The sequence below is a fragment of the Peromyscus leucopus genome, chromosome 9 (assembly GCF_004664715.2).
Source record: "Peromyscus leucopus breed LL Stock chromosome 9, UCI_PerLeu_2.1, whole genome shotgun sequence".
Lineage (NCBI taxonomy): Eukaryota > Metazoa > Chordata > Mammalia > Rodentia > Cricetidae > Peromyscus > Peromyscus leucopus.
Genome location: NC_051070.1, coordinates 62763168 through 62790422, shown reverse-complemented (window position 1 = coordinate 62790422; position 27255 = coordinate 62763168). Strand labels below are relative to the sequence as shown.

The following is a 27255-nucleotide window of genomic DNA, read 5'->3' as shown; positions in this document are numbered from 1 at the left end:
ACTGATTTTTGAGCCGGGTGACAGTGGCGCACGCCTTTAATCCCAGCCCTTGGAAGGCAGAGGCAGACAGATCTCCAAGAGTTCGAGGCCAGTCTGGTCTACAGAGTGAGTTCCAGGACAGCCAGGGCTACACAGTGAACCTTGTCTTGAAAAAACAAACAAACAAAAGAGCCCCTCCCAACCCCACCCAAACCCTGACTTTGGAAATCCCCATTTTTCTCCCATTCTCACCACAGGAATGTAGTTTAGCCCCCATAACCTAGATAAGAAATGCCTGGGACCATGACATGCTTTCATGAAATTGACATATTTTCCAAATACACAATTATTCTATCCTGCCTAGTTACCCACAGTTTTGCTTCTAATGCATAAACATTTAATTTCAATCATTGAATACTTAAATAGAGTGGTTGCACATGACTTTAGAAACCACCTGTCTCCTCACGTGGGAAAATGCTGAGTCCGGGGTCCGAGGGTGAGGGGCCTCCTTCCCTTCCAGGAGCTGCTCATGTGTAGTGAGGCTGGCAGGAGGGGAGTAGTGGAGTCTGGGGAGTAGACCACTTTGCCCCCTGGAATTAGAAACTCAAATGCACGTGACAATAGGAACATTGTAAATTGTTATAAAGGGAAAAGGTAGCATTACCTAAGTTCAGTGTAGATGGAATGGCCTAAAATAAACAGAATTTTTAAAAGAGAACCCACACACACACCGTGTAGGCTCTTTTCTGTATGAAAAAGATTACTCCTACAGAATACAAGCAGTTCTCAAGATGTGGGGGGTTCTAAAATTTTGGCTTCTGGCCCCTGACTTTACCAGTGCCCTGAAAAATTCAGAAATGACAGGGAGGTCAGAGTCCCACTGTCGGGGAGACATATGGGCTTACCCAGCAGGAGCAAACATTACCATGGGCTTTCATCCTGTGGGTCCCACACTGAAATGAATCGCATGTGTTTGTGGTGAAGGAGCCTAGAATTTTAGGATTCATTTGAATGCATTTTAGCTGCACATTTTTGCTTTTTCCCACAGCCGTCACAATTTGATAACAAAAGCCTAGTAATCTGAGCCCTCGGGTTGCACAGACTAGGTGTCTACACTATTTGGCCAGCAGTGGAAAACCTTGTGCTTGGCTTCCTGCGTGAATGGGTGCAGAAGGTAATTAACCACTGCCCTGCTTCCTTCTTTTTAAAGTTCACAAAGTACGCTCTGAAATGCAAGGAAATGGAGTTTCGAGGTCCACCCACACCCACACTTTACAAAATCAGCGTACAAATCACTAAATTTTGATTAATAAATTGATCACTAGTTAAAATGAAATATCTATACTGATAATTAAAAAGTGGCCAAATGGGTTGGGGATTTAGCTCAGTGGTAGAGTGCTTGCCTAGCAAGCATAAAGCCCTGGGTTCGATCCTCAGCTCCAAAAAAGAAAAAAAAGTGGCCAAATAAGGCTTGAGTGTGGTGGCTCATATCTGTAATCTCAGCACTTGGGAGGCTGAGGCATGAAGATTGTTGTGAGTTTAAAGCCAGCCTGGACTACATAGTGAGTTCAAGGGCATAACTGGGCATGGTAGCACATGCCTTTAATCCCAGCACTTGGGAGACAGAGGCAGGCATAGTTTGAGGCTAGCCTAGTATACAGAGTGAGTTCCAGGACAGCCAGGGCTACACAGAGAAACCCTGTCTCAAAACCAGGACACCTCCAACCCCCTCAAAAAATAAAAAAAAGTCATTTATAGAACAACCCGTTATAGTGATTATAACATAAAACAGAACTGTTAACCATAGCATAACTAAAACCTATTTAGGACCACCAAATAATAATATAACCTCCAGTTTTATGGTTGAAAATAAATTTCAGTATTTTCAAATATTACTCACCGCTCTGAGGCAGTTTTCATAGCATTCTGCCCCCCACCCCCAACTCCATCTCCATTTCTTTTGGTGTTTTTTGAGACAGCATCTCAGTGTATAGCGTAGGCCGGTCTAGAACTTGCTATATGACCCAGACTGGCCTCGAACTTAAGATCTTCCTGCCTCAGCCTCTTCAGTGCTAGGATTAGAGCCACCACCCCTGATGCAATCTTTCTTGTTCCCAGTAGCTTTAGTGGCCACCGCTGGTGTGAAACAGTCGAGAGGACACAGGACAGCTCCCACAAAAGAACTGTGTGACCTCAGATTGATGGATCCGATGTAGGCAGCACAAATGGTTTCCTCCTCATCTGCAGTCTGTCAGTCACTCACTTGATGGATGGCTGAGGGCAGCAAAATCAGAAGTGGCTTTTACCTCACAAGACCTTTTCCACCTCTTCAGAGGTCGCCAGGGAAACTAGAGAAGGAGCAGATGCTGGAACAAGCAGATGCTGAGCAGGAGAACCAGCTGAGCTACATGCAAGGTGCTGGGAACCAGAGACAGGGACAAGGGTTACTTACGTTAATGAAGTCAAGGCAAAGCACACACCTATTGGACAGGAAGAAAGAACTGCCTCTAGGAGTTCCAGACAGAAAGACTCCAGCACAGGGTCATGTGTATACAGTTGGGAAAGTGGCAGATGTGCTCCCGAGCCCTAGGCTGGAGGAAAGAAGGGGCAGTCAGTTGAACCCAGGAAATGGGACTGCCGGACGGGATCTGGGCTATGATAGGGCGGATCCAAAGCAAAGAGAGATGCCCCCCACAGAGGCACGGGGGGATTCCCTCCTCCCACTCACAGATCACCTCCTACAGTTAGTTCCCACTGACCAAACCCATCAGATGTCTTTAGTCATGGTAGCTAGGAATTGGGATCCCCTGCAGCCAAACAACACTCACAGGAGAGAGAATCTGGGCAAAGACACCCGCAGTGGGGAAAGTCTGTGAGCTAGAGGGGGAGTCCTGAGGGGGAGTCCTGACGGGGAGAGCTTGCCTAGCTTGCACATGGCCCTCTTGTTTTTGTTTTGTTTTTAATCTGCTCCACAAAATGGAACCTGGCTGGAGTGAGGTCTGGAGTGCTGCGGCCAGTGACATGTTTCAGTGACCGCTCCATCTGCAGATCAGGAAATACATTGCTGACAGAGGGAATGGGGGAGCGGGTGTGTGTGTGTGTGTGTGTGTGTGTGTGTGAGAGAGAGAGAGAGAGAGAGAGACAGACAGACAGACAGACAGACAGACGGCTGGATTCCAAGATGGGAGGTAGCCAGAGCCGACTGGTGCCTCAGGCTAGCGATGAGGTAGTGTGCTGTTCCATACTCCTGGAGCCAGGCAGGGATGCTCTCTGAGACTTGGTGACCACAGAGACCAGGGGAAGAAGTAGTGAGGTGGTCTCTAGGTTCTGGCCAGTAAGTGACAGTGCTGGACTAGATTCCGTGTCCACGGTTGTGTTTTACCCACTACTGGCCTTGCTCTCCCCATCCCCCATCTAACTATCAAGACTCCTCCTGATGGATGACTGAAACCTTAGATAACGCTGAACCTTAAATGTAGGGTGCTTTTTGTTTACATGCATACCTGTGGTAAATGCTCATCTTTTCACGTAAGGGAAGTGCCTTCATTCGAGTATTTGAGTTGCCGGCATCTCTCCTCTTGTGCCTTGCAGGCATATTATTAAGTAAAACAGGGATTATTTGATCTCATCATTGCAATGCCTCAAAACCACTCTGATGGCTACTGAGTGGCTAATAGGAGGGAAGGTAGTATCTATGGCATGGGTAAGCCAGACAGAGAAAGGATTTGTGTCCTGGGCAGGACAGAGAAGGGCGGTGCAAAAATGCAAAGAAAAACCTATGAATTGTCTACTTTTGGACTATTCCTTTGAATGATTTTTGGGTCTCATTTGTCCAAACATAACCGAAAACATAGAACTGGGTGGCGGGGAGGCGTTGCACAGTAGCGCTCAGCCTCACTGGTTTTCATAAAACATTAGATGGGTTCGCAGGCGGTATCCGTAACCCAGGAAAGCTTTTACTCCATTAACATTTCTGATTTCAATGCCTTTTCTGCCAGTGTTACATTTTCTGCAGTTTACATTTTAATCAGCAGGGGTGGGTGGGGTTTTTTGTTGTTGTTGTTGTTTATATCACTGATTTTCAAAGTTAAGTTCTAACTTAAGTTTGCTGGTTACGGCTGCTTTTAGAGAATTCTCATTACAAGTGGAGGGAAATATTCCGCTGTAAAGTTCATTCACCCCAGAGTCCAGCTTGTAGGCAACTGGATTTCACAACATTCCCATCTCAGATTCTTTCTTGTAGCTCTCTTCATAAGCGTCTCTGGCAGTGTTCCCGTGATTTATAAGGCTTGCCATATAAGCCAGTAATTGAATTGCGGCCCTTGTTAGTTAATGGGGGTCAAGGCATCAGTTCCAAATAATGCAACTTGGTGTGCTACTCAGAGATTCCAGGAAAGCTTTTATTTTTTCCTGTGATTTTCACTTTCCATTCTGTAGCAGTCAACAGCCATGGCCTTGTCCAGCTCCTGAACAAACAGTAAATCGTTAGTCTTCTAAAACTAAGCCCTCTGCTGGTGTCATTTTAGAAGACTTTTAGAAGCTGCCCAGGTTGTTGCAAGTGTGTTATGGAGTCCGAATCTAAATTTAAATGTTCTAAAGTAAATACTCGACTAGCATTGTAAAGATGTAAGCATCGTCAATCTAGAAAAATACTGGTAAGCAGTGCCTGATGGTGCTACTTAGGTGGCTGAGGCAGGAGGATTGCTGCAAAGACAAACTTAGTGAGACCTGTCTCAAAGTAAAAGGGTAATAAAACAAACATAACAACAAAGCTGTAGCATTGAAGAAGAAAAAAAGAGACTGGGATATAGTTCAGTGATGGAATGCTTGCCTAGCATGTGTGAGGCTCTAAATTTACTCACCAGCTAAAACAAAGAAAACGACAGCAGTATGTTATGATATGCTCTGTCACCTGACTGAGGGTACAGCCAGGAAAACTGGGACCGCTTAGTATCGAGGTAATGTGAATAAGCTGAAGTACGCAATCACACAGTTCTCACACCTGAAAAGTGCATAGATCTGTTCACGTTACCAAGTGTCATTATGCTTTGGACATGGGGCAAGGCTCCAGCCCGTGGAAGCACAGAATAAGGAATCTTACTCACTTTGGGGTTCCTAGAGAAAGTGTGACCCCTGCAATTGGTCTTGAAGAATGGTTGGGTTTTATGTGCAGGGTATGTAGACGGATGGTCCCATTATATGATTGGGTTTTATGTGCAGGGTATGTAGACGGATGGCCCCATTTCCCATGACTCTCAGCACTTACTGCATCGGGCCACTCCTCCAGCTGCACTGTGGTGCTTGCCTTATTCCAGTTTGTTAAGGACTGACCCAACTTCTGCCTGAAAGTTGAGACTATTCACCTTCACTCACTGCCTCCCAGGCTTACCGTGTTCCCAGCTGCCCTTTGCTCATGCCAACTTCCTCTCCCACCTTGAACTCCTCATGGGGCCTGCCGTGCTGCTTGCACCCAGTGGAGGGTCATGACTTGATGAGGTGGTTGATAGTTGACTCTTATTTTGTAGATGGCATGAAACACAAGTTGCTGAGGTGGCTTACTGGAGATTGTGTGACAGTACTGGGTTTAGCATCTAGGCCTAGCCCGTGTCTTCCAAGGAGCATTTTCTCTGCATCCCTTGAGCCCAGAGGGTCCCCTTAACACCGGGGATGTCCTAGCTAAAAAGGTCTTGTGGTGCCCTCTACTGGTATCATTAACTTTAGCCAAGCTGTAAGGTGGGAATCCTGCCTTCTCTTGTGTAACCTACACAAGCCAGAGCAATATTACTCCTCAGTCTGCAGTCAGTTCTGGCCTGTGGGTGGACTTGGATAATTCACTATCTGGTTCATTAGGATCCCAAGGTATGGCAATAAGCACACTCTCACGTTGCTGCGGATGAGTGGATGATCTAACAACTCTTGGCCCCTTTCCGACAGTTCCAGATTTCACCTCCAGTCTCAGCGGGAGGATTCAAACTCTGCTCTTGTGGCTTATTCACATGCAACCTACAGCTCCTCGCCATCCCCATGCCCTCACACACTGCCTTCTCCAGTAGAATGCTGCGCTGCAGGGGGCCCAGTAGGCCATCAGTATTCCTATTAGTAAAGTGCTGACAGGCTGGGTCAGTGGAGACCTCCTCATCCCAGGTGGCATGGACCCTTGATGTTTTCCCCCGGGCTCTCCCTGACAGTTCTTCCTCACTGGGCACGATCCAGGGGCCAAAAGGGAAAGAAGGTGGTATTATGCAGGAGCAGGTAAAACCATGCCTCTTCACATAAGATCAAATTCAACTTGAAAGTGGTAAGCTAAATAAAATCCAACCTCAGGTTCTCTCTACAGTTTCTTCCTGCTGCCTTGACTATTTCTTGGAGATAATGGCCTTGACTAGCATCTTAAAACAGCTGGGATTTGATTTGTCGAGGTCAGGAGGTACTGGAATTGGAGTCAGATGCCCAGGGTGTAGATCCCAGCTGTGCCTCTGTCTCCCTATGCATTAGTTTAATGTAAACTTCAGAGAGGACCTTCAGCAGCAGGACCGCCAGACAAATGTCTCAGACAAGTGCTTCACCTGCCCATGTGGCTGGCCATGCAATTGTCTGTAAAGCAGAGTTTATTCTGATGGCCCCAGACTTGTATGAATACTCAGTGTTGCTGTAAAAACCTAAGCGTGGAGCCCATATCTACACTTGACCTTAGTCAAAGGCCTAGAAGCAATGTAAGCACTGCCCGAACGGCGCCCTTTTGTAGTTTCATAATGTGTCACTCAATTATTAATTCATTTATTGGGACTAGAATGGCCATGACATTTAAGCATCCATTCTGTGAAGGCTGAGAAAGGCTGAGTCAGACTTGTCTGATGGTAAAGGTTAAAGATGCAGTGTTTTCACTTTTGGGAAGTAGGTAGTGCTGCGGGGAGGCATGGGCAAGGGCAGGGGGAAAGGGCACAGGTGTGCATAGGGGTCTGGGTGTGCAGGGGGAATGGGCACAGGTGTGCATAGGGGTCTGGGTGTGCAGGGAGAATGGCTGCAGGTGTGTATAGGGGTCTGGGTGTGCAGGGAGAATGGGCGCAGGTGTGCATAGGGGTTTGGGTGTGCAGGGGGAATGGGCGCAGGTGTGCATAGGGGTCTGGGTGTGCAGGGGGAATGGGCGCAGGTGTGCATAGGGGTCTGGGTGTGCAGGGAGAATGGGTGCAGGTGTGCATAGGCGTCTGGGTGTGCAGGCAGAATGGGCGCAGGTGTGCATAGGGGTCTGGGTGTGCAGGGAGAATGGGTGCAGGTGTGTATAGGGGTCTGGGTGTGCAGGGGGAATGGGTGCAGGTGTGCATAGGGGTCTGGGTGTGCAGGAGGAATGGGCGCAGGTGTGCATAGGGGTCTGGGTGTGCAGGGGGAATGGACACAGGTGTGCATAGGGGTCTGGGTGTGCAGGGGGAATGGGCATAAGTGTGCATAGGGGTCTGAGTGTGCAGGGGGAATGGGTGCAGGTGTGCATAGGGGTCTGGGTGTGCAGGCAGAATGGGCACAGGTGTGCATAGGGGTCTGGGTGTGCAGGGAGAATGGGTGCAGGTGTGCATAGGTGTCTGGGTGTGCAGGGAGAATGGGCGCAGGTGTGCATAGGGGTCTGGGTGTGCAGGCAGAATGGACGCAGGTGTGCATAGGGGTCTGGGTGTGCAGGCAGAATGGACGCAGGTGTGCATAGGGGTCTGGGTGTGCAGGGGGAATGGGTGCAGGTATGCATAGGGGTCTGGGTGTGCAGGGGGAATGGGCACAGGTGTGCATAGGGTCTGGGTGTGCAGGGAGAATGGGCGCAGGTGTGCATAGGGGTCTGGGTGTGCAGGGGGAATGGGCACAGGTGTGCATAGGGGTCTGGGTGTGCAGGGAGAATGGGCACAGGTGTGCATAGGGGTCTGGGTGTGCAGGGAGAATGGCTGCAGGTGTGCATAGGGGTCTGGGTGTGCAGGGGGAATGGGCGCAGGTGTGCATAGGGGTCTGGGTGTGCAGGGGAATGGGCACAGGTGTGCATAGGGGTCTGGGTGTGCAGGGGGAATGGGCGCAGGTGTGCATAGGGGTCTGGGTGTGCAGGGGGAATGGGCGCAGGTGTGCATAGGGGTCTGGTGTGCAGGGGAATGGGCGCAGGTGTGCATAGGGGTCTGGGTGTGCAGGGAGAATGGGCGCAGGTGTGCATAGGGGTCTGGGTGTGCAGGGGGAATGGGCGCAGGTGTGCATAGGGGTCTGGGTGTGCAGGGGGAATGGGCGCAGGTGTGCATAGGGGTCTGGGTGTGCAGGGGGAATGGGCGCAGGTGTGCATAGGGGTGGGTGTGAGGGGGAATGGGCGCAGGTGTGCATAGGGGTCTGGGTGTGCAGGGGGAATGGGCGCAGGTGTGCATAGGGGTCTGGGTGTGCAGGGGGAATGGGCACAGGTGTGTATAGGGGTCTGGGTGTGCAGGGGGAATGGGCACAGGTGTGCAGAGAAATTTGGGTTTCTGATACTCCCGTGTGTCTCTTCACATCACTTGGTGGACAGGTAGGTCTTTCTGGGTGTCTTCTGCACAGAGCCTTTCCTCAAGCTTCCCTGGCTTGAGTCCCTGTAACACTGTGTGGGTCTCTCACTGGGATTCTGAGGTATGTTATAGCCTTCCTTAGACACTTGACCTCTGTCAGAATCCCCAGGAGTCCACTAACTCAGCCCTGCTCATTGAGGTGCTGCCTTGCTGGCTGCTGTTGCAGCAGGCATGCTTGGAAGTCGCTGTGGGGTCAGTGTTTGATAATAAAAAAAAATCCCTTTCAGGTCACACAGCGAACAAGCTCTCGCCATTTCCATTCCAGCATTCTCTCAGGATTTCAGGAGTTTGCCATCATGTTGAATGTACATTCCTAGCTGTCTTTCATTTCTCTTTTTAGGAATATATATTTGCATTCCTCCCATTCCTGCTTTGATGACAAGTCATTTTTAAAGTAATTCTTAATGAATCAGCCTTGTCCTGGGGTGTTCATCTACCTTCCATTAGCAGTTGTTAGGTTGAATGATCAGCCTCGATAGAGGCGCCCTCCTTGGGGACAATGGCTAAATGCTGGCTTTGTTTTGTGCTGCAGGCAGTAGCTGTAACTACGGATCCAGATGGACACAGCAGATATGAAAGCCAGGCTGGCATCCTTGGAGATGAAGGTCTGGAGCTGGGACCCCCGGTCACAGGCGTGAATGGGGGTCTGAACCAGGCTGCCCACCCCAAGACCATGACAACAGCCCAGGGTGGCCATGGGCAGGGTGCCACAGCCACTAGCTCAGCCTCCAACCTGAAGGCCCCCAACATGGTGACATCCTCAGCATGTCAGAATGGAGGCTGCAAGGGCAGCCCAAGCGGTGAGCCTGAAGCTGCGGAAACCAGGCTCAGCCCTTCCAAGCTGGTGCGTCTTTTCTCGGGGAGTCGGAAGAGGATGAGTACCCACTCTGAGAGGCCTCGCTCGGTGGTCCTGGTGGGGAATTCCTCCACGTGGAATGCCTTGGCCTCCTTCCGTAAAATGGGATCTTTTAAAAGACTGAAATCCTCTGTCCTTCAGGGAATTCAGAGCCGGGAGGGGGCAGATGTTTCCAAGGAAGAACCAGCAGGAGACTCGGGAAGGGCTGCTCCCAATGGCACCATGGCCATCCTGGGAAAGGGCCTAGGCAGGTGCCCATCCTTGGGGCCTGCAGGGGATGGGGCCGGTTCCGACTGCTCAGACCCTGAGGACACAGAGGATGCCTTCCAGAGAAGCACGCACCGCTCACGCAGCATTCGCAGGGCCTATGGCCTGGGCCGCATCAGCCTGCTGGATCTGGGGCGGCAGCCAGCACCGGAGCCCGCCCTGTGCGAGATCCATGTGAGCGACCCTGAGCCCAGTGGCGCTGTGCCTCTACCACGCAGAAGTAAGAGCATCGACAGCTTGAGTGTCCTGAAGAACTCCTTCAAGCGTAAATCTGCGTCCAACCTCACAGAACTGTCGGGTGACAGGCCGATTCCCCCCAGGACCCTGAGCAGCTCATCCACTGACTCCGAGAAGCCAGGCGGGTCCCAGAGACGGACCAGACGCTGGAGGAGCCCCATCCGGGCCAAAGACTTCGACCGGGTCTTAAGACTGGTTAGCAACGTCAAGGATGCAGCCTGGAAGAGGGAGGCCCCCAGGAGTGCAGCCCCTAGCCCAGATTCCGATCCAGGGGATGTGAACCCGCCACTGGGGCCACGCAGCAAGCTACACGATGACTACTCACGCCGCACCAGCAGCAGTGTGGAGCCGGATGCCAGGCGGGGTGGCCCTTTGTCCACACCCTGTGTTCCCCCACCATGCACCGCCACACCCAGCGCAGCCCAAGAACCCCACCTGGATGTGGACACCGCAGTATTTCCCCTGGAAACCAAAAGTGCTCAGCCCCTGGGAAATAACGAACCTCGAGCCAGCAGCCCCTCACCGAGTCTCACAGACCCGGAAGGGTTGGGCCAAGCCTCCAATGAGGCAGCCGCGGGCAGCCGGCTTCCCTTGGACCCTCTGCAGCTTGCCACCCCTCTGAGGCCCACCACGCCCAAGCCCCAGAGCCCCCAGAGCCCAGGGAGTACTAAATGCCCCAGTAGTCTAAGTGTGATGTCCCTCAGCTCAGCGGAGAGTGAAGAAAGAACAGAGGATGCTGCCCCCAGGCAGCTAGGACCCGCATCCCTCCAGGATGCTGTGCGAACCGCGGCGGGTGATGAGGGAGGAGAAAGTCAGGACGGCTCTTTTCCGGTCGCCAATCCGGAAGAGAGGAAGGAGGAGGTAAGGGTCCAGGTGGAGTCCCTCTGGTGGCTGACAGTGTCAAGAGGGGTGCTTGTCTAGTATTGCTCTGCCATTCACCCAGGGATTTCCAGGGACTACTGGTTCTGTCTGTGCGGAGTAATCATGTTGAATTTCAGACGAGGTAGAAGTTACTGAGTTAGTTTACTTAGTTCTGGAGTGCTTTCTGGATGTACCTCAGTGGTAGGTGCTTACTTGGCATGTACAAGGTCCTAGGTTTGATCCCCAGCACCACACTTTCCCAAAAGGTAAACTTTTATCTCACTTAAATAGAATTGCTAGTGAATATGATTCCTTGATGTCGTGTTTACCATACGACTCATTGAAGAGATATTTATTGAGTACCTACGATGTGCTGCTTGGTTCTGGGGATAAGGAATTAATGTGGCCATTAGAGTTTCTCAAAGTTTTCACATTTTGAAACCATCTCATTGCCCCTGTACCATCTGTGTATTTTAAATTGTTGCTGTATCTTTTCCAGCAGAGTCCTTGTAAACACAGGTCTTTGTGTTAGAGAACATTACACGTCTTGAATCTTTTATTTCCTAGGAGTGAATTAGAAATGTGAGGCTCGGTACCTGTCAAACCCAGGATGATGCTTCTTCAAAAGGATTTTAATGATGGCCATTGTACTTATTTTTAGGGTAGAGCTTCCAGCAGCTCATGGATCGAATCTGCATGTAGCTGTCAGAGCTACAAGAGCAATGTTCCTTTCACATCCTGTCAGTTTGCCTTCACTGTACAAAGCTCACTTTATAAGAACGTTCAGTAATATCCCCTTACAGAGCTCGAAGTGTGTCCACGTGTGTATATTGTAAAGTGTTCTTTGCATGTATTCCTAGACTACGTTACAGCTGTGAACTGGTGCTTGGAATAGGAAATTACCCCTTAGGAAATGTTCTTTCCCACTAAGTCCTGGAGAGGGCCAGCAGATGACTGGTTACACAGATGAAAGGTTTGCACGCAGAGGCCAGGGCAGCTTGTGGATTAGCTGTTATACATTTACTGAGATGAGCTCTTGCTCTGTAGCCCAGGCTGGAAAGTCACAGTCCCAGGTGCAGGGATTATTGATGTGTACCACAGTTCCATGCCTGGCAAATATCTATTTTTGACCTTTGCTGTCCAGAGATATCTAGATCATAGGGCCTTCTGGAAAGGATCTAGAAAGTGAAATTGCTACAGTGTGCTTGGGGGAGATCCAAACCAGCTTTAAGGGTACCCTACCAGCAAAAGTGCAGCTATTTACTCTCTAGGCCTGAGGGCCAATCTGTCTGTCAGTGCTGTCCAGTATGGAAGATGATTTTCTCATTTGCATACTTAAAGAAGACGTGTGGATCCCTTGTAGGACACAGGCAGCCCTAGGAAGAGGTCCCAACTCTGCTGACTTTAGGTTTTGTTTTTTTTTTTTTTTTACAGGCCAAAAGTTTTATTCAGTCCTGAGCATGCTTGCCCGTTTTGCATCTGTACTATATGCCCAGGCCACCGGCTGGGTGTGGTTGCACACACGTGTAATCTCAGTGCCTGGATGGAGGCGGGAGGACTGTGAATCCAACACCATTCTGTTATATAGCATGACTGCCTCAACCAAGAGTTTTATTTTGCTGATGGTTGTACTGGTCGAGATCAAAGACTGGGCAGTCCTATTAGTTTGGCCCTCTGAACAAGGGTTCCATATTGTGGCAGGAATCCATGTCAGTGGCTGAACACATCTCCAGATTGGAGGCAGAAAGAGGAGTGCCACATAATCCCTATCAAGGACATCCCCGTGTGACCTAAGGACCTCCCACTAGAGTCTCCTAATACTTTCGCCCCAGGAACTAAGCTTTAACTTTGGGTCTTTGGAAGACATTGAACATCCAAATTAGCTTTTATGAGACATTCTTTCCTGCAGACACTCTTGCCCATATTTTGGAGACCCGTCACTGCAATAGAGGATTTTCGTAAGTCTAGCAGGTTCTATCTGTTAAAGGTAGGATCCTGGGGCTGAGGTAGAGGGCTTCCTTCCCATGCTGAGTGTGATCTCCAGGACTATATAAACCCAGTATGGTGTCACATGCCCTGTAATCTCATCCCTTGAGAAGTAGAGACAGGAGGATCAGAAGTTTAAGGTAATTCTTACCTACATGTAGCCTTGGCTGCATGGAACCCTGTCTCAAAGCAAAACAAAGCACAAACTAATTTGGAGGAAAATTTAAATGTCTTAACCAGATTGCTGTAAGGAGTTCTGTATGGGTGGGGTGGGGAGTGGGGGGGGTAATGCTGCTGTCATTTGCAAACCATGGTCTCATTCTGCCACCTGGTGGTGAGTCTTGGTAAAGAACAGTTCTGGGTTGGACATGACCCTGAAAACTATTCCTCTTTTAAAAATGCCATTCAGAAGCTATGTGTACTGGCACAGATCTGTAAGCCCAAGGAGGCAGAGGCAGGAGGATTTTGAGTTTAAGGCCAACCTGAGCTGCATAGTAAGTTCTGTCTCAAAAAGACACACACACACACACACACACACACACACACACACACACACACACACAAGTTCAAGGCATAGGGCTGTCACTCTCTGGTAGAATTCTTCCCTAGCACTTGCCAGGCTATGAGTTCCATCCTTGAATTTTGGAGATAAAGGCCTTCTGACATTATTTGTTAACATTGTTCCTCGTTCCCTAGAATGGTGCAGGATTCTGGTTCTCTGAAAGAGCAACAAGTGCTCTTAAGCCTTGAGTCATCTCTCCAGCCACTGCCCCTCAAATCTTTTTGTATATAACACTGCATTATACTTTTGCAAGAGGTTGAGAAAATTTTCAAATTATTAGATTGGTCTCACATTAATTTTTTTAGTGAGACAGTGTCTAGTTTATTCCAGGCTGACCTTGAACTCACTGTAAAACCTTGAACTTCTGACCCTCCTGCCTCCACCTCCCAAGTGCTGGGATGACGTTAGTTTCGGGCACCGGCACTGCACCTGTTTCTGTAGTGCTAGTGCCCGAAACGGACAGCTTCACCCATACAAGGCAAGCTCCCTGCTGCTACCACCCCAGTCCTTGGTAGGAGCTGAGTCCCAGGATATCCTAACAGTGATGTGTTCCGTTCAGTATGTTTTGAATCTACCAGGTGCAAGAGACTGAAGTCAGGTAAAGCCCAGTAAGGCATAAATGACACTGAGATGTATGTGAGAATCCTCTAGCATGGAATAAATTCCACAAGAGACACTATAACGAAGAGTCATGGGTCTCACCCATTTGTACAAAATTGGTCCCAGTAGTTGCAGACTTGGTAAGGGTGGCCACACTTGACCGGAGGGTGCTGTCGTCTGGGTAGGTTATGTCGATCTCTGTTACTGAAAAGAACAGAGAAGAGTGTCATTTGGTTGATGTAGTGGAAGGACCCAGGTGACGATGTAGTAGCTATGGTCAGGTCACCCACACTCTCAGCCTCTATGCAGAGAATCTGTATTACTTGGTGAACACTGAGGAGCCAGGAACATGTGTGAACAAGGAGACAAAGCCAGACTCGGAGCTCTGGGGAAGAGATTCAGAAGGAAAGGCCCCAGAAGGGAAGTTGCCAGTTGATATCAAAAAAGCCTGAAGGTGACAAGGTGAGGCGAGAGTGGACAGGAACTCAAGACTGAGCGTAGTGAATAAAAGTCCAGAGGGAGAAAAGCACCTGAGAGCTGGCCACATATCCTGTCTGTCAACACCTGCTGTGTGCCAGATATGGGGCCGCAGAGATTTCATTGTTAGTTTACTACACGGTTCACCAGTTGGTTACCATGGCAGCACCTGGGAGGCTGGGCTAGATGGATCACTGAATTCCAGATCAGCTTGGGCTGCATAGTGAGTTCCAGGCTTGCCTGGGCTACAGAGTGAGGCCCCGTCTCCAAAGAATAAAAACTGAAAATGGTAGAGAGTGAGTGCTCTTCAGGAGAGGCTGCTGTCTCAGGGTTTTATTGCTGTGAAGAGACACCATGACCACAGCAGCTCATATAAAGGAAGACATTTCAATGGGGCTGGCTTACAGTTTTACCGTCAGGAAGCCTGGCAGCCTGGAGGCAGACCTGGTGCTGGAGAAGGAGCTGGGAGCTCTACATCCAGATCGGCAGATGGCAGGAAGGAGACACACAGGCCAGGCTTGAGCTTCTGAGACCTCAGAGCCCACCCCCTAGTGACACACTTTCTCCAACAAAGCCACACCCACTCCAACAAGACCACACCTCCTAATAGTGCCAGTCCCTATGAGCCTATGGGGCCATCTTCCTTCAAGCTACCACAGATACAAAACACCACAAAGTTAGAATTAATAAGGGAGACAAAAGGAGCAGAAATGGGGAGGCACTTGAAGTGGGGCCCCGGCATGTTGAAGGCCTAGCTACTGGAGAGGGCTGGACTGGGCTGACTAGGAGAAGAGGTGGATGTGTGGGGTGGGGGTAGGGACTTTAACCAGTTCCTCCACATAGGCTGCTGTGACATTAACCTGGACCTGACCATTCCCTAACACAGGCTACTGTGAGGTTAACCTTAGCCTGTCACACAGCCTGCTATGAGGTTAACCATGGGCTAACGGGTCCATCCACACAAACTGTTGTGAAGGTAAGTAGAGTAACAGATGTTTAGCACATCCAGCTTACTGTGTCTTATCAGAGGCTTGCTTGCACCTGCGGGTGCCAGGTGACTAAACTGCTGTGCTTGGGGACCTACAGATGGGCTAGCTAACTCTCGTGCAGGTGGATGGGTGGAGGAATGGAAGATAAGGTTGGTCAATAGGTCTGGATATGATTAGAAAGGACCTGCTGGGAGCTATGGACTTGCACTTTACCCTGCAGGCATTGAGGAGCCAGGGAGGGTGTGAGCAGGGGCAGCAGGGGGAACCTGTGGAGTCAGGCTTGACTGAACCAGCTTTGTAGAGGAGCTGTAGCCCTCCCGAGTCTAGTCCTGCATGTAGGGGAGGAGGTCACGGGACTGCAAAGTCACTTAGCAGTTTCTAGGTGAGTGTTTATGGGCACAGAGGGTCGGTGATGCTTTGTGTCACGTGGGAAGTGCTTTGGGTTTGGATGCCACCCATCCAACAAGCCACAAGCTTCGCAGGCTGGGAAGCAAAAGGAAGGGCTTCTTGGGCACTGCAAGTAGCTTGCTGCTAAAATAAAATGTCCCTCCCACTTAGAGCAATAGAATTGTCCAGCAGGGGAAGGGAGTAAATTCAAGTGAATTTTCAGCTTGAATGAATGACTCTGGGGTCTTCAGCTGCTGCTGCTGCTTCTACGAAGTTCAGCGGAAGTACTGGAGAAGCTGGAGAGTCCTGGGATGCTGCTTCTGGGAGATTTTGATGGCTTAGAAGTTATTTCACACAAGCATTCCTATAACCAGGAGGTTGACGTTATAGCTATAGAAAGGAATGTAGCTGGTCTTTTCAGGGAACTGAACATGGTAGTGCATGCATGTAACCCCAGCACTCAAGGCTGAGGCAGGAGGATTGCCATACATTTTAGGACAGTTTGCTTACATATGGAGACTCTGCCCTTCAGCCTCTATCCCTACCCCACCCCACGCCCCCCAAAAAAGAAAAAGAAAACAAGGAAAGGGTTATTTGCAGAAACACAAAGTTAGACATTCATATCCTGGGTCCGTGTGAAGCAGCCCTTTGTTTGTGTAATTGAGTCATTTTCCAACTCAGTCTTTTCAAAAGTTGTTTCCATCCACCCTGAGGAGTTCTTTGCTTGTTATTACACACAAAGACGTTCTTTCCACAGTGACAGGTTTCACAGAGTTCTGATGGACCCTTAGTGTCTGACTGACTGGGACTCCATGAACTTACAGACACTTCTAAACTGGGAATGATGGCACAGGCCAGAGGCTCATGGGAGGCCAACCTGGACTACATAGTGAGTTCCTGGCCCAGCCTGGGCTGCACGTGAGACCCTGTCTCAAGAAAAAAATAAAAACAACTTTCTAAGACTCGTTCTAAAAGCTGAAATCTGAAGAAATGCCAGGGTGCATATGGTGGTCGGGTTCCCCTTGGCTTATTTCTAGAGTAGTTTATGTCTAGTGAAATGTCATTGAAGAGGATGTGTGCCCTTTGAGAACTCCAGGGGCAAGCCTGTGGTGGTGAGCAGCAGGCCCTGAACTCATGAAGACGGGAGGATCCTTTGAGCCCACGAGTCATAGGCCAACCAGAAGCATAGGGGAGACATCATTTCGAAACAAATAAACCTCAGAAAAAAAATGACCGGGAGAGGCAGAGGGGTCAAAATCCCACAGCTGCTTTCCTGAGCACAAGTCTCATCCCACCTCTTCAAGTTTACACTTACTTATGGAGTAAATGACTTTTTGTTTCTTTGTTTATTTCTGAGACAGGGTTTCTCTGTGTAGCTTTGGAGGCTGTCCTGGAACTGGCTCTGTAGACCAGGCTGGCCTCGAACACACAGAGATCCACCTGCCTCTGCCTCTCAAGTGCTGGGATTAAAGGCGTGCGCCCCCACCGCCCAGCCCTGGAGTAAATGTTCTCATTTGGTGCGTGGATGCTGTGTAATAATCGTAGCACGGTAACAAGCTGTTTCCGTTGCCTTTTCCCATTTTATTGTTTTTTTCTTTTATTGTTTGTTTAGTTTTTTGAGACAGGGTCCTGATATGAACTCCCGACCCTCCTGCTACCACACCTACCCTTTTAGGGGGAGAGGAGAGCAGTATTTCGCTATGTTACTCAGGCTGGCTTCAAGCTCTTTGATTCAGGTGCTTCTCCCACCCCAGCCTCCTGACTCTCCTGACTAACTGGGACCACTGTTGACTGCACCAGGCCCAGGGCACTGAACCCAGCTTAAAAGGTGTTTTTCATCACTGAGTAAAGTTACTTTTTTCTCTCTCTCCAATCTACAGGTTGGATAAAGGCCATTTACTCTGCCTCGGAGTCATGTCCCTACCCCAGCATATCATATTAATGTTATGAGTAGCATTAATAAACTTTCTAGTAATTAATATTAATAAACTTAAGCATTCTAGTGCTTATGAAAACCTTGGCTAGGATATGGCTCAGAATTTGAGTGCTTTGTCTAGCACCTGCCAGGTCCTCAGCACTGAAAAGAATATAAGATAATCACATTAGGGGGCTGGAGAGGTAGCCCAGTGGTTAAGAACATGTATTGTTCTTGCAGAGGACTTGAGTTTGATTCCCAGCACCCCCACCAGGCAGCTCACAACCATCTGTAACTCCAGTTCCAGGGGGCCCCAGACATACATGAAGGCAAACACCAATGCCATAAAATAAATAATTTTAAAAGATCATTGGACATAGATATAAAACTCATACACATGCACATCAACACCATGTTGCTTCAAATGCCTTGTTGATTAATTTTCATTTAGGGAATAAAGTACACAGACTGAGCAACCCTAATCTAAATGTTTGAAAGCCAGAATATTCCACATTCCAGTACTTGTTAAGCACTGATATGATCATACAAGTGAAACTGTTTTGTGCACAAAATTGTTAAAAAAAAAAAATAGCCCATAAATTACTGTTGGGCCATGATAGAGGCGTATGTGAAACAATAGGGAATTTTGCTTTTAGACTTGGAGCCTGTGTGGTATGGGTTTATATTGCTTTGATAAAGACTGTGACCAAAAGCATGTTGGGGAGGAAAGGGTTTATTTCACCTCTCAGCAGACAGTCCATCATGAAGGGAAGTCAAGGCAGGAACCAGGAGGCAGGAACCGAAGCAGAGGCTGTGAAGGAACACTGCTTACTAGCTTACTCTGCTGTGGATATTACTCTATATAAATAAACACTGATGGCCAGTGACCAGGCAGGAAGTATAGGCGGGACAAAGAGAGAGGAGAATTGGGGAAACAGGAAGAAGGAGGGGAGAGACTGCAGCCACCGCCAGGAGAAGCAGCATGTAGAGACTCTGGTAAGCCACCAGCCACGTGGCAAGCTATAGATTTATAAAAATGGGTTAATTTAAGATAAAAGAACAGTTAGCAAGAAACCTGCCACGGCCATACAGTTTATAAGTGATATAAGCGTCTGAGTGATTATTTTATAAGTGGATTGTGGGACTGTGGGGCTTGGGGAACCTGGAGAGAAGCCCTCCAGCAACATTACTCCTCATGGCTTGTTCACTATGCTGTCTTATACACTCCAGAACTGTCTGTTCAGGGGTGGCTCTGCCCACAGTGTGCCGGGTCCCCCCACATCAATCATTAATCAATAAAATGACCTACAGACTTGCCTACAGTCAATCTGATTTTTCTCAGCTGAGGTTCCTCTTCCCAAATAACTCTAGCTTTCGACAAGTTGATTAAAAAACAAAACAAAACAAAAACAACAACAACTAACCAGGACAAGCAAACCCATCCCTGAGAACTCTCTTTATTTGTATGCAAATACTCTAAAATCCAAAAATAATCTTGTATAAACTGAGGACATGACTGCTCCAAGGTATGATTGAGGGGGAAGGTTTTTATTGTAGATGTGAGGGAGAGAGCAGCTAGGGGCATCTGGAAGAGTTCAGAGCAGAGAGAGAGGAGACAGTGATCATGACCAGCAGACCGAACCAGGCCAGGAGAAGAGAGAGCTAGAGTGAGGGAGAGTGAGAGAGGAAGAGAAAGAGACAAGCCAGAAAGAAGGGGTCAAGAGAGGAAGACAAAAGAGAGAACACATGGTTGGTTATGAGGGACTGAGAACCTGGGGGAGGAAGTATGAGCTGAGAAGTTTAGGGTAGGGAGCCAGGTGGGAAGAACCATGGGTGCTCTTTATATTGACTGAGCCTGGAGGCTAGGCTATATACCATGCACTCTGGTGTGCTAATGGGCACCACAGGTCGCCATTTGTCCCCAGTTTCTTTTGGGCCTAACAAATCTGAAATGCTCTGATCCTAGGGTAAAGATACTCAAGTCATAATTTTAAATAGGGATTTGGATTGTTGTAAGGAGTAAGGCTTCACCTCCAACTTCATTTTGCCGAAGGGGGGAAGCACTGGACCAATGTCATAAGCTCCTTGGCTTTTTCAGGTAGATTCTCCCTAGTGCTTTCCTCTGGGGTGGTCAGGAAGATTAACTATGGAAGCATGTGTTCAGGCATTCAGGCAGGGAGACTTTGTGCCCTCCAAATCACTGAAAAGCAACCTATGGGTCTCAACCCCTTTGGGGGTCCCGTATCAAATATTCTGCATAACAGGTATTTATATTGCAATTCATAACAGTAGCAGAGTTACGGTTATGAGTAGCAATGAAAATAATTTTGTGGTTGCGGTCACCACAACGTGATGAACGGTGTTAAAGGATCGTAGCATTAGGAAGAGCCACTGCAGTAAAGGGTTTTTCCTTTCTGTTCCATCTCCTTGGGTGTAGCTCAAGTCCTAACCTTGTCCAGGCCTGTGGTTCTCCAGGAGCATTCTGGGAATTAAGCTTGATGCAGTGTGCATTTTCAGAAACCTATATCTCCATCAGAGGTTTTTTTGTTGTTTTGTTTTTTTTTTTTTTCAATCTTCACAAAGTATCTTTAATTTTATTACCTGTTATATTTTCTTCTGAATTCCCCTGCTGTCTTAGGTAGCTAGACTTGCCTAGCAAGGGATATGCAGCGGATGGCTAAAACAACAGTTACTACCTCGCAGGGCTGGGAAACCACAAGTTCGGAGTCAAAGGGTGTCAGAATCACAATCTCTACAAGGCTCAGGGAAGAGCCTCCGCTGCCCTCTCCAGCTTCCTGTGACAGTGACAATCTCTGGCCTGTAAATGTGTCATTCCTTGGCTGGGGATAGAGTTCAGTTGGTAGAATTCCTGCCTAGCACACTTTAATCCCGAGAGTTGGGAAGTGCGGACAGAAATATCAGAAGGTCAAGGTCATCCTCAGTTACAGGTCAAGACTGAAGCTAACTTGGGCTACATAAAACCCTCCTTCCTGATAGATAAATCACAGCAGGCTCTATCCGGTCTTCGAGAGCTTGCTTCCTTTGTGTTTGTCTCTAAAATTTCCTCTGTGTGTAAAGTCAACAGCCACTGGTTTAGCGCCCACCTAATCCAGGGTGAGTCCATTCTGATGTGAACGCTTCTACAAAGCACACTCACAGATGCGCAGAGTAGGTAGGACTCTACCTGTCTTGGGGTACTTGTCAGCTACCTCGTATGTCTGGCTCTTGAGTAGATGCTATCACTCCAGGTTCTTTGAAGCATTTTTCTTTTTAATCTCCAGTTAATAATTTCCTGTCACAGAAATGTTTCAAGGAAACGGTTTATATTAGTTTGTACAGTCTTACATTTCTGTAACTGAAAGAAAAGTCCCGTATAGGAAGCAAATCCTGCTCACTGACTAGGAAAGCCACTTCAGAAGAGTTCAGAAAAGCGAGAGTTAAAAAGGGCAGTCCCCAGAGTGCAAGGTCTGTTTACAAAGGTTTATGGCTTGGGTGTAACTTGGTCATTCAAGCTGCAGAAGAGCCTTGGAGACTTGAGTTGAGCCTGCTGGATTGGATCAGGCGGAGCGCTGCGTGGCCCATGTAGGGCCCTGATCATAGCTTTTAAAAGACTTGGGCAACTCTGGAAAACATGAATGTGGTCAACTGCCTGTTCCTCCAGTGTCTGTGTGGGCAGCCCCTGCCCATGGCTAAGTCTCAGGTAGGTTCTCAACCTGGAGAGAAGGACGCTTGCTGGAGTGTGTGTTTAAAGTTCTGAGAATGAGCCCATTAACCTACACTCTTCAGAGTGAACCTGGACAGTACTCCAGAAGCACAAAAGTTCTGCTTAAAATAAAATATTTTTGTTTAGCACCAGTGCAGCTCTGAGCAGAGTCCTTGCCTAGCCTGCCTGGCCTGCGTAAGGGTTCTGGTTGGTCTGTAGGTAGCCACATCCACATTGGCTTTGGAAGGGATCTGTCTGCTTTTGGCTGAGGGGTAGCATTTGACTGTGAGCTCACAAGAGGATTCTTTGCGGCTTCTTCTGAAATGGATGTTTCAGCTGGATGTGATATTTTGTAGCTAGATGTTGGGATCCCTGGGACATTTTGGTTCCTTTTAGAGGGTGGCTGCTCTTGTATCTTCCGTGGAGCTGTAAAACACTGAAGTCCTTACAGTTGGATTTCTCTTGTGCCGCCTGTATGCAGACAGTAGCTGGCACAGAAGTGTGGCAGGACAGGAATACCTGCTAGGCTGCTTTGGCTGTGCCCGTCTTGCCCAGCCCCGGTCACTTCCTGGTATATTTCTTTATTTTTGGCACTGGTAAGAAAATACAAGTTGCATGTTGCATAAGCACGAAACAAAGCTTCTAATCATTAAAAACAACAAAAACCTAAAACTTTATAAAATCAATAACTATACACGCCTTTGTGAGTAGTTAGACTACTTACTCATGCCTCTGATTTTGTTCTGTGCACTTGTTTTTCTAGCAACTTCTCTGACCCTTCTTAAATGACGTCATAGAAATGGATTTATCCTTACTATGTATTTAAGTTGTCTGTGTCACTTGAGTTAGTAATCTGTTTCAGTCCCCCATGATAATCCGGTTTCATACGGAATTCAGGAAATGGTGTTAATTTTATGATTTCTCTCCTTTTCCCGTGGTGATGTTAGGGAGGATAAAACATACATATCTTCATCTGGGTGTGTGTGTGTGTGTGTGTGTGTGTGTGTGTGTGTGTGTGTGTGTGTAAATGAGTTCACAAAAAAATACTTCTGATGGGTGGTGAGGATCTAAGGTTTCTGTACCATTTTGATATAAAAAAAGGAGGCTGAGCGAGAATGGAGATACAGGTCTGTAGGAAAGGAAATGAGGAAAACAAGGACTGTGGTTCTCCCCTCTCCAACAGTGTAAGAAAATAGGGTGTGGGGACCATTGAAGTCTTTGGGGAGACTGTTATAGGCAGGTAATTTTATAGGCAGTTGTGGGAGAGGTAACTTTTTTCACGTAATTTATAGAGTACTCTGCCCCTTCACAGGTGTCTTGAAGGTACAGGATAGACAGAGATTGTGAATAGAAATTCAGAGGACACCCGAGTGGCTGTGTGGCCCTGGGCGAACTGCTACACTCCTTTCTCTTTCAGTGTTTCTAATTTGAAGAATGAAGAGGTTAATGTAGAGTGTCTGTACAGTTCAGCTTCTGCCTGATGCATGTATACTGTGTCTTTTCTTTTTTTGAGTTGGGAGTCTCACTATGTTATCCAGGCTGGCCTTGAACTCTGGTATAATCTTAGTGAACACTTATACAGATCAGACTGGAAATTAAACAAGCCTTTATTTTAGGACTCTTGTCACTGGCACAGAGTTTCTCTTTCTGAGCCTCTACCTATCTCATGGGCAGGGCAGGACTAGACACCTAGGATTGCTGTGTCATCCCTTGGCCACCTACCTGCCTTTGATGTGCCCACTGCCTGCTCTGCGTATCCCAGGATTCTCCCCCAACCTGTGGCTTCATAGTCTGTTCGGTTTGTGTTTTTAAAAAGTGATTAGGGACAAGCCAGATGGGTAGCGCTGCTCTGTAATCTCAGCACTTTGGGAGTCTGGGGCAGGAAGATTCACACACACACACACACACACACACACACACACACACACACACGGAGGTAGTTGATTTTTTTTTTTAACTCTTATGGGGGCTGGCCACTCAGCTCCCAGATAAATACACTGAGACTTATTCTTACTTACGAATGCCAGCTTTTCTAACTTAAATTAACTTATTTCTCCTCTTCTATGTTTTTGCCTCTGGGCTTTTTACCTTTCTTTATTCTATATGTCTTTCTTCCTTTCTTACTCTGTGGCTGGGTGGTCCCTGGCATCCTCCTCTCCTTTTCTCGCTCTTCCCCTTTCTCGTTCTTTTTTCTTCTTTTTTAAAAAAAAAATAATTTATGTGCATTGGTGTTTTGCTGACATGTAGATCTGTGTGAGGGTGCCAGATCCCATGGAATTGGAGTTATAGACAGTTGTGAGCTGCCATATGGTTACTGGGAATTGAACCCAGGTCCTCTGGATGAACAGCCAGTGCTATTACTTGTCATGTGGGTGCTGGGAATTGAACCCAGGTCCTCTAAATCAGCAGCCAGTGCTCTTAATCTCTGAGCCATCTCTCCAGCTCCTTGTTCTTCTTTTTTTGAGCCTAGATTTCTCCTTCTATTTATTCTACCTGGCATCCCTGGCGCTCTTTATTAAACCAATCAGATGTTTTAGACAGGCAAAGTAACACAGCTTTATAGAGTTAAACAAATGAAACATAAAAGAATGCAACATACCTTGCTTCATTAAAACAAATGCTCCACAACATATACAGATGTAACACATCTTAAAATAATATTCTACAACAGAAAGAGAGTAAGGGAGAGAGGAAGAGAGGGAGAGGGAGAATGTGTGTGTGTGAATGTGTGTGTGTATTGGGTTGGGTATTCGAAGCTGTCCAGGTTTGGCTCACAGCAGCTGCTGTGGCCGCTGCTGACAATGACTGCCAATCTCTGGACCAGCCCTACCCCTTCCTGCATCCAGACTTTGGGGGATCTACCAAATAGACTGATAACTATTCCCAGGCAGGGCAAGCTCTGGGAATGGCTACTCTGTGGCCATTTTTGGAGAGTGACAGCTGACTGTACCTGATAAAGCCTAGCCTGCCAGGATTGCATTTCAAGTCACTTGCCTGAGGTTACTTGGCCAGGCCCTGGCCCTGACCTGGATGGATATGGAAGTGTGCCTGATTCCAAACCATGCATAGTTTCCCGATTACATTTGAAAAAGTATATAATGCTGAGTGGGCCTGGTGGTGCTTAACTGCTTACTCAGGAATGGCAGTTAATAGTCTAGCCTGGGGTACTTGTCAAAACCCTGCCCTCCTCCTTCTCCCCAAAGATGGAAAACTTATTGAATTAAAATTAGAAGTGGTGGGCATCTAACTTTAAGGTAGCACTTGGGGGAATGCTTACTCAGCACATTCAAGGCCCTAGGACCCCAGGACTGCTAGCAAAAAAAGTGTTACCTCTTTTAGAGTCGCGAAATCTTTTTCCTGTTATTTTGAAACAGTCTTCTTTAGGTCGCCCAGGCTGGCTTGACTCCACTGCCCTCGTTCCTCTTCCTCCCAAGCGCTGAGATTACTGCGTGGACCACCATGCTCAGCTGTGGGTCATAGAATATGGGATTATGAGAGTCATCCCGCCTGAGAGCCAAGGTTAGCCTTGACTTGTCCAGGCCCACACAGCTTGTTTGCAGTCTGGCAGTTCTAGGGATGCTGCCTACTTCGGTCCACTCCCGTCAGACCATGGCTCTGGGATAGGATCCTCAAGTGTTGAGCCCTCGTGGTCCTGGCTGCAACCTCGTGGCACATTCTCTTTGTCAGTAGCATCTGCACTGAAAGAAGAGAGTGCAGGGCAGCTGTGAATCTTGTTACACACTTACGTTTTACACACTCAACGTCTGGCTGCTGTGGCTGACCTCCTGCTGCTAAGCATATTTGGGAAATACTTTAATTGTATGTTCATTTTATTACTGTAGACCTGCTGGCATTCTTAATGTCTCACTGTAGCTCATCGCTGATCCCCAAATATCTCTTAAGCTATAGAGTTAATTCAGCCTGGAGTGAAGTTCAGCTCATTTCATCCACAGTTGGCTGTGTCCTCACTGCCTCTGGCACAGTTACTTTAGGTAAAGTGAGTCTGTGCCTCTCCAGAGTGGGAGGGAGGCAGCAGGCGTCTGCTCACACCTACCTGGATCTCTGAGCTCACTCAGCCTGTTCATTTGCAAAGGTGGCGAATGGGGATGACTGGCCGCAGGGTTCAGCCCAGGAGGAGGAGCAGACCGAGGTGCCCCGCATCTCCAGGAGGAGATGGGGCTCAGGAAGGCGCACCCGGCCGCGGCCACAGTCCGACTACGGCCAGCTGGCCAGCAGGAGCTTGTCCATTCCTGAAGATGCCATTGCTGCAGACCCTCCAGATGACGACCATGTGGACAGAATGCACCCGTCAAGAGTGACCCCCACCAGCCAGGATCCACGTGCCCCCTCAGGCTCTTCCAGGGGGGCCCGGAGAAGGCGACCAATATCTGTGATTGGAGGGGTCAGTTTCTATGGCAACACCCAGGCAGCGGATGTGGAGAACCTCTTGGTCCAAGTAAGAGCTGGTGTCTCCAACCACGGCCAGCAGAGACTCTCCCTTGGCTCCTTGCCTCTGTCCTTCCTGCAGACTAAACTGGACACTGCTTTTCCTTCTGGGGCAGGGTATACCTCCTCACCCGTTTTCCTCCTGGCTTTGAAACCTGCTTGGATTCACACTAACAGTTCGGTTCTCTCATCGTCTGCTTTCCAGTCTTCTTTCCTGGAGCCTTAGCTCAGAGCACAGACTTGTCACTTGTCTGAATAGCTAGAGACCTGAGCCAGTGGGGGGGACCATACCCTGGCTGTCTGCGGTGCACTTCCTGAGGGAGGGATTGTTGGAAGACACAGTGGTCCGCTGTTAGAATGGAAACATAGGAACAAAATAAAGATGCAGCGGAAGGGGAGGGGGTGGATGTAGCTCGGTCATAAAGCATTTGTTGTCATGCACGGAACCCCGTGTTCCTCCCACCCACCCACCCCCAAACAAGCACAAAGCCGTGCTCAGAGAAAAATGTCTTGATCTTCTAAAATATTGCATCTCCTTCCTCTCCGTCCCTAGTGATTCATCACACCTTCACCCACCACTCCTGGAAAGGACCCAGGCTGGGAACATGCTAGACAAGCTCTCTACCGTGGAACAACACCACCATTCCTTGTTCAACTTTACATTACAGATTTGCTGCAGGTTTGACCGTAAACACCATTGGTCCCTCAGCACATTCAGCAAATATTTTCTCAGTGTGTCTTGAGTACTTTGAGGTCATAGAACATTCAAGTTAAGGCCCTCTCTTGGAGAAACTCATACGTCTTTGCATATCTGGCCCAACTAATACCACGATCATGCTCATAGTCACAGAACAGTTTATAGAATAATTTATACACTCGGTTTCATTTTGAAAGCCTGCTGGGTGCTTTCTTAAGTTTCCTGTAAAAATTCTCTGAAAAAGAAACTCGATATTGGGCTTGGATGGTGCGTTAAAGTGCTTCCTGCCAAGCTCAGTGCAGTGTCTTGCTTTTACCCAACACTCAAAGACTCTTGAGTTCTTCAAATAAAATGAAAAGCCCAGTGTGGTGGCACACACCTGTGATCCCTCAAGGTCACTCAGGCTGTGTAGAGTTTGAGGTCAGCGTGGACTGTGAGACCTTGCCTCAAAACAAAAATAAAAACAAAACAAAAAACCCACAAGCAAAAGTGAAGTTGAAGAATACTACATGGTCTCTAGGATCCTTTTGTTTTAGGGTGCCCCACTTGTTAGGAAAGATTTCTAAACTAAAGCAAATTGTAATATATTTGAGTGCAAGACACAGTTGAGGGATAATCTGAGGTACTTCGAATGTACTTTCACTTCTGAGCACCAAGGTGGTATTGTGTGCAAATATGGTGGTTCCTGCCTGTCATTCTAGAACTTAAGAGGCTGAGGCAGAGGAATTGTGGGATTGA

The 27255-nt window shown here is 48.1% G+C and overlaps 1 protein-coding gene across 4 annotated transcripts in view; it reads left to right on the top strand.

Annotated features, from left to right (window-relative positions):
* The window catches only part of Spata13 (spermatogenesis associated 13), a 142117-nt gene that overhangs the window by 54039 nt on the left and 60823 nt on the right, over window positions 1-27255 (top strand). For 3 of the 4 annotated variants that reach the window (XM_028870364.2, XM_037208481.1, XM_037208480.1), the window contains 2 exons: window positions 9067-10755; window positions 25468-25830. In XM_028870364.2, coding sequence (XP_028726197.1) covers window positions 9208-10755; window positions 25468-25830 — 1911 coding nt within the window. In that variant the 5' untranslated portion in view covers window positions 9067-9207. The remainder of the gene's footprint in view (window positions 1-9066; window positions 10756-25467; window positions 25831-27255) is intronic. The other variant, XM_037208482.1, reaches the window with a different exon arrangement.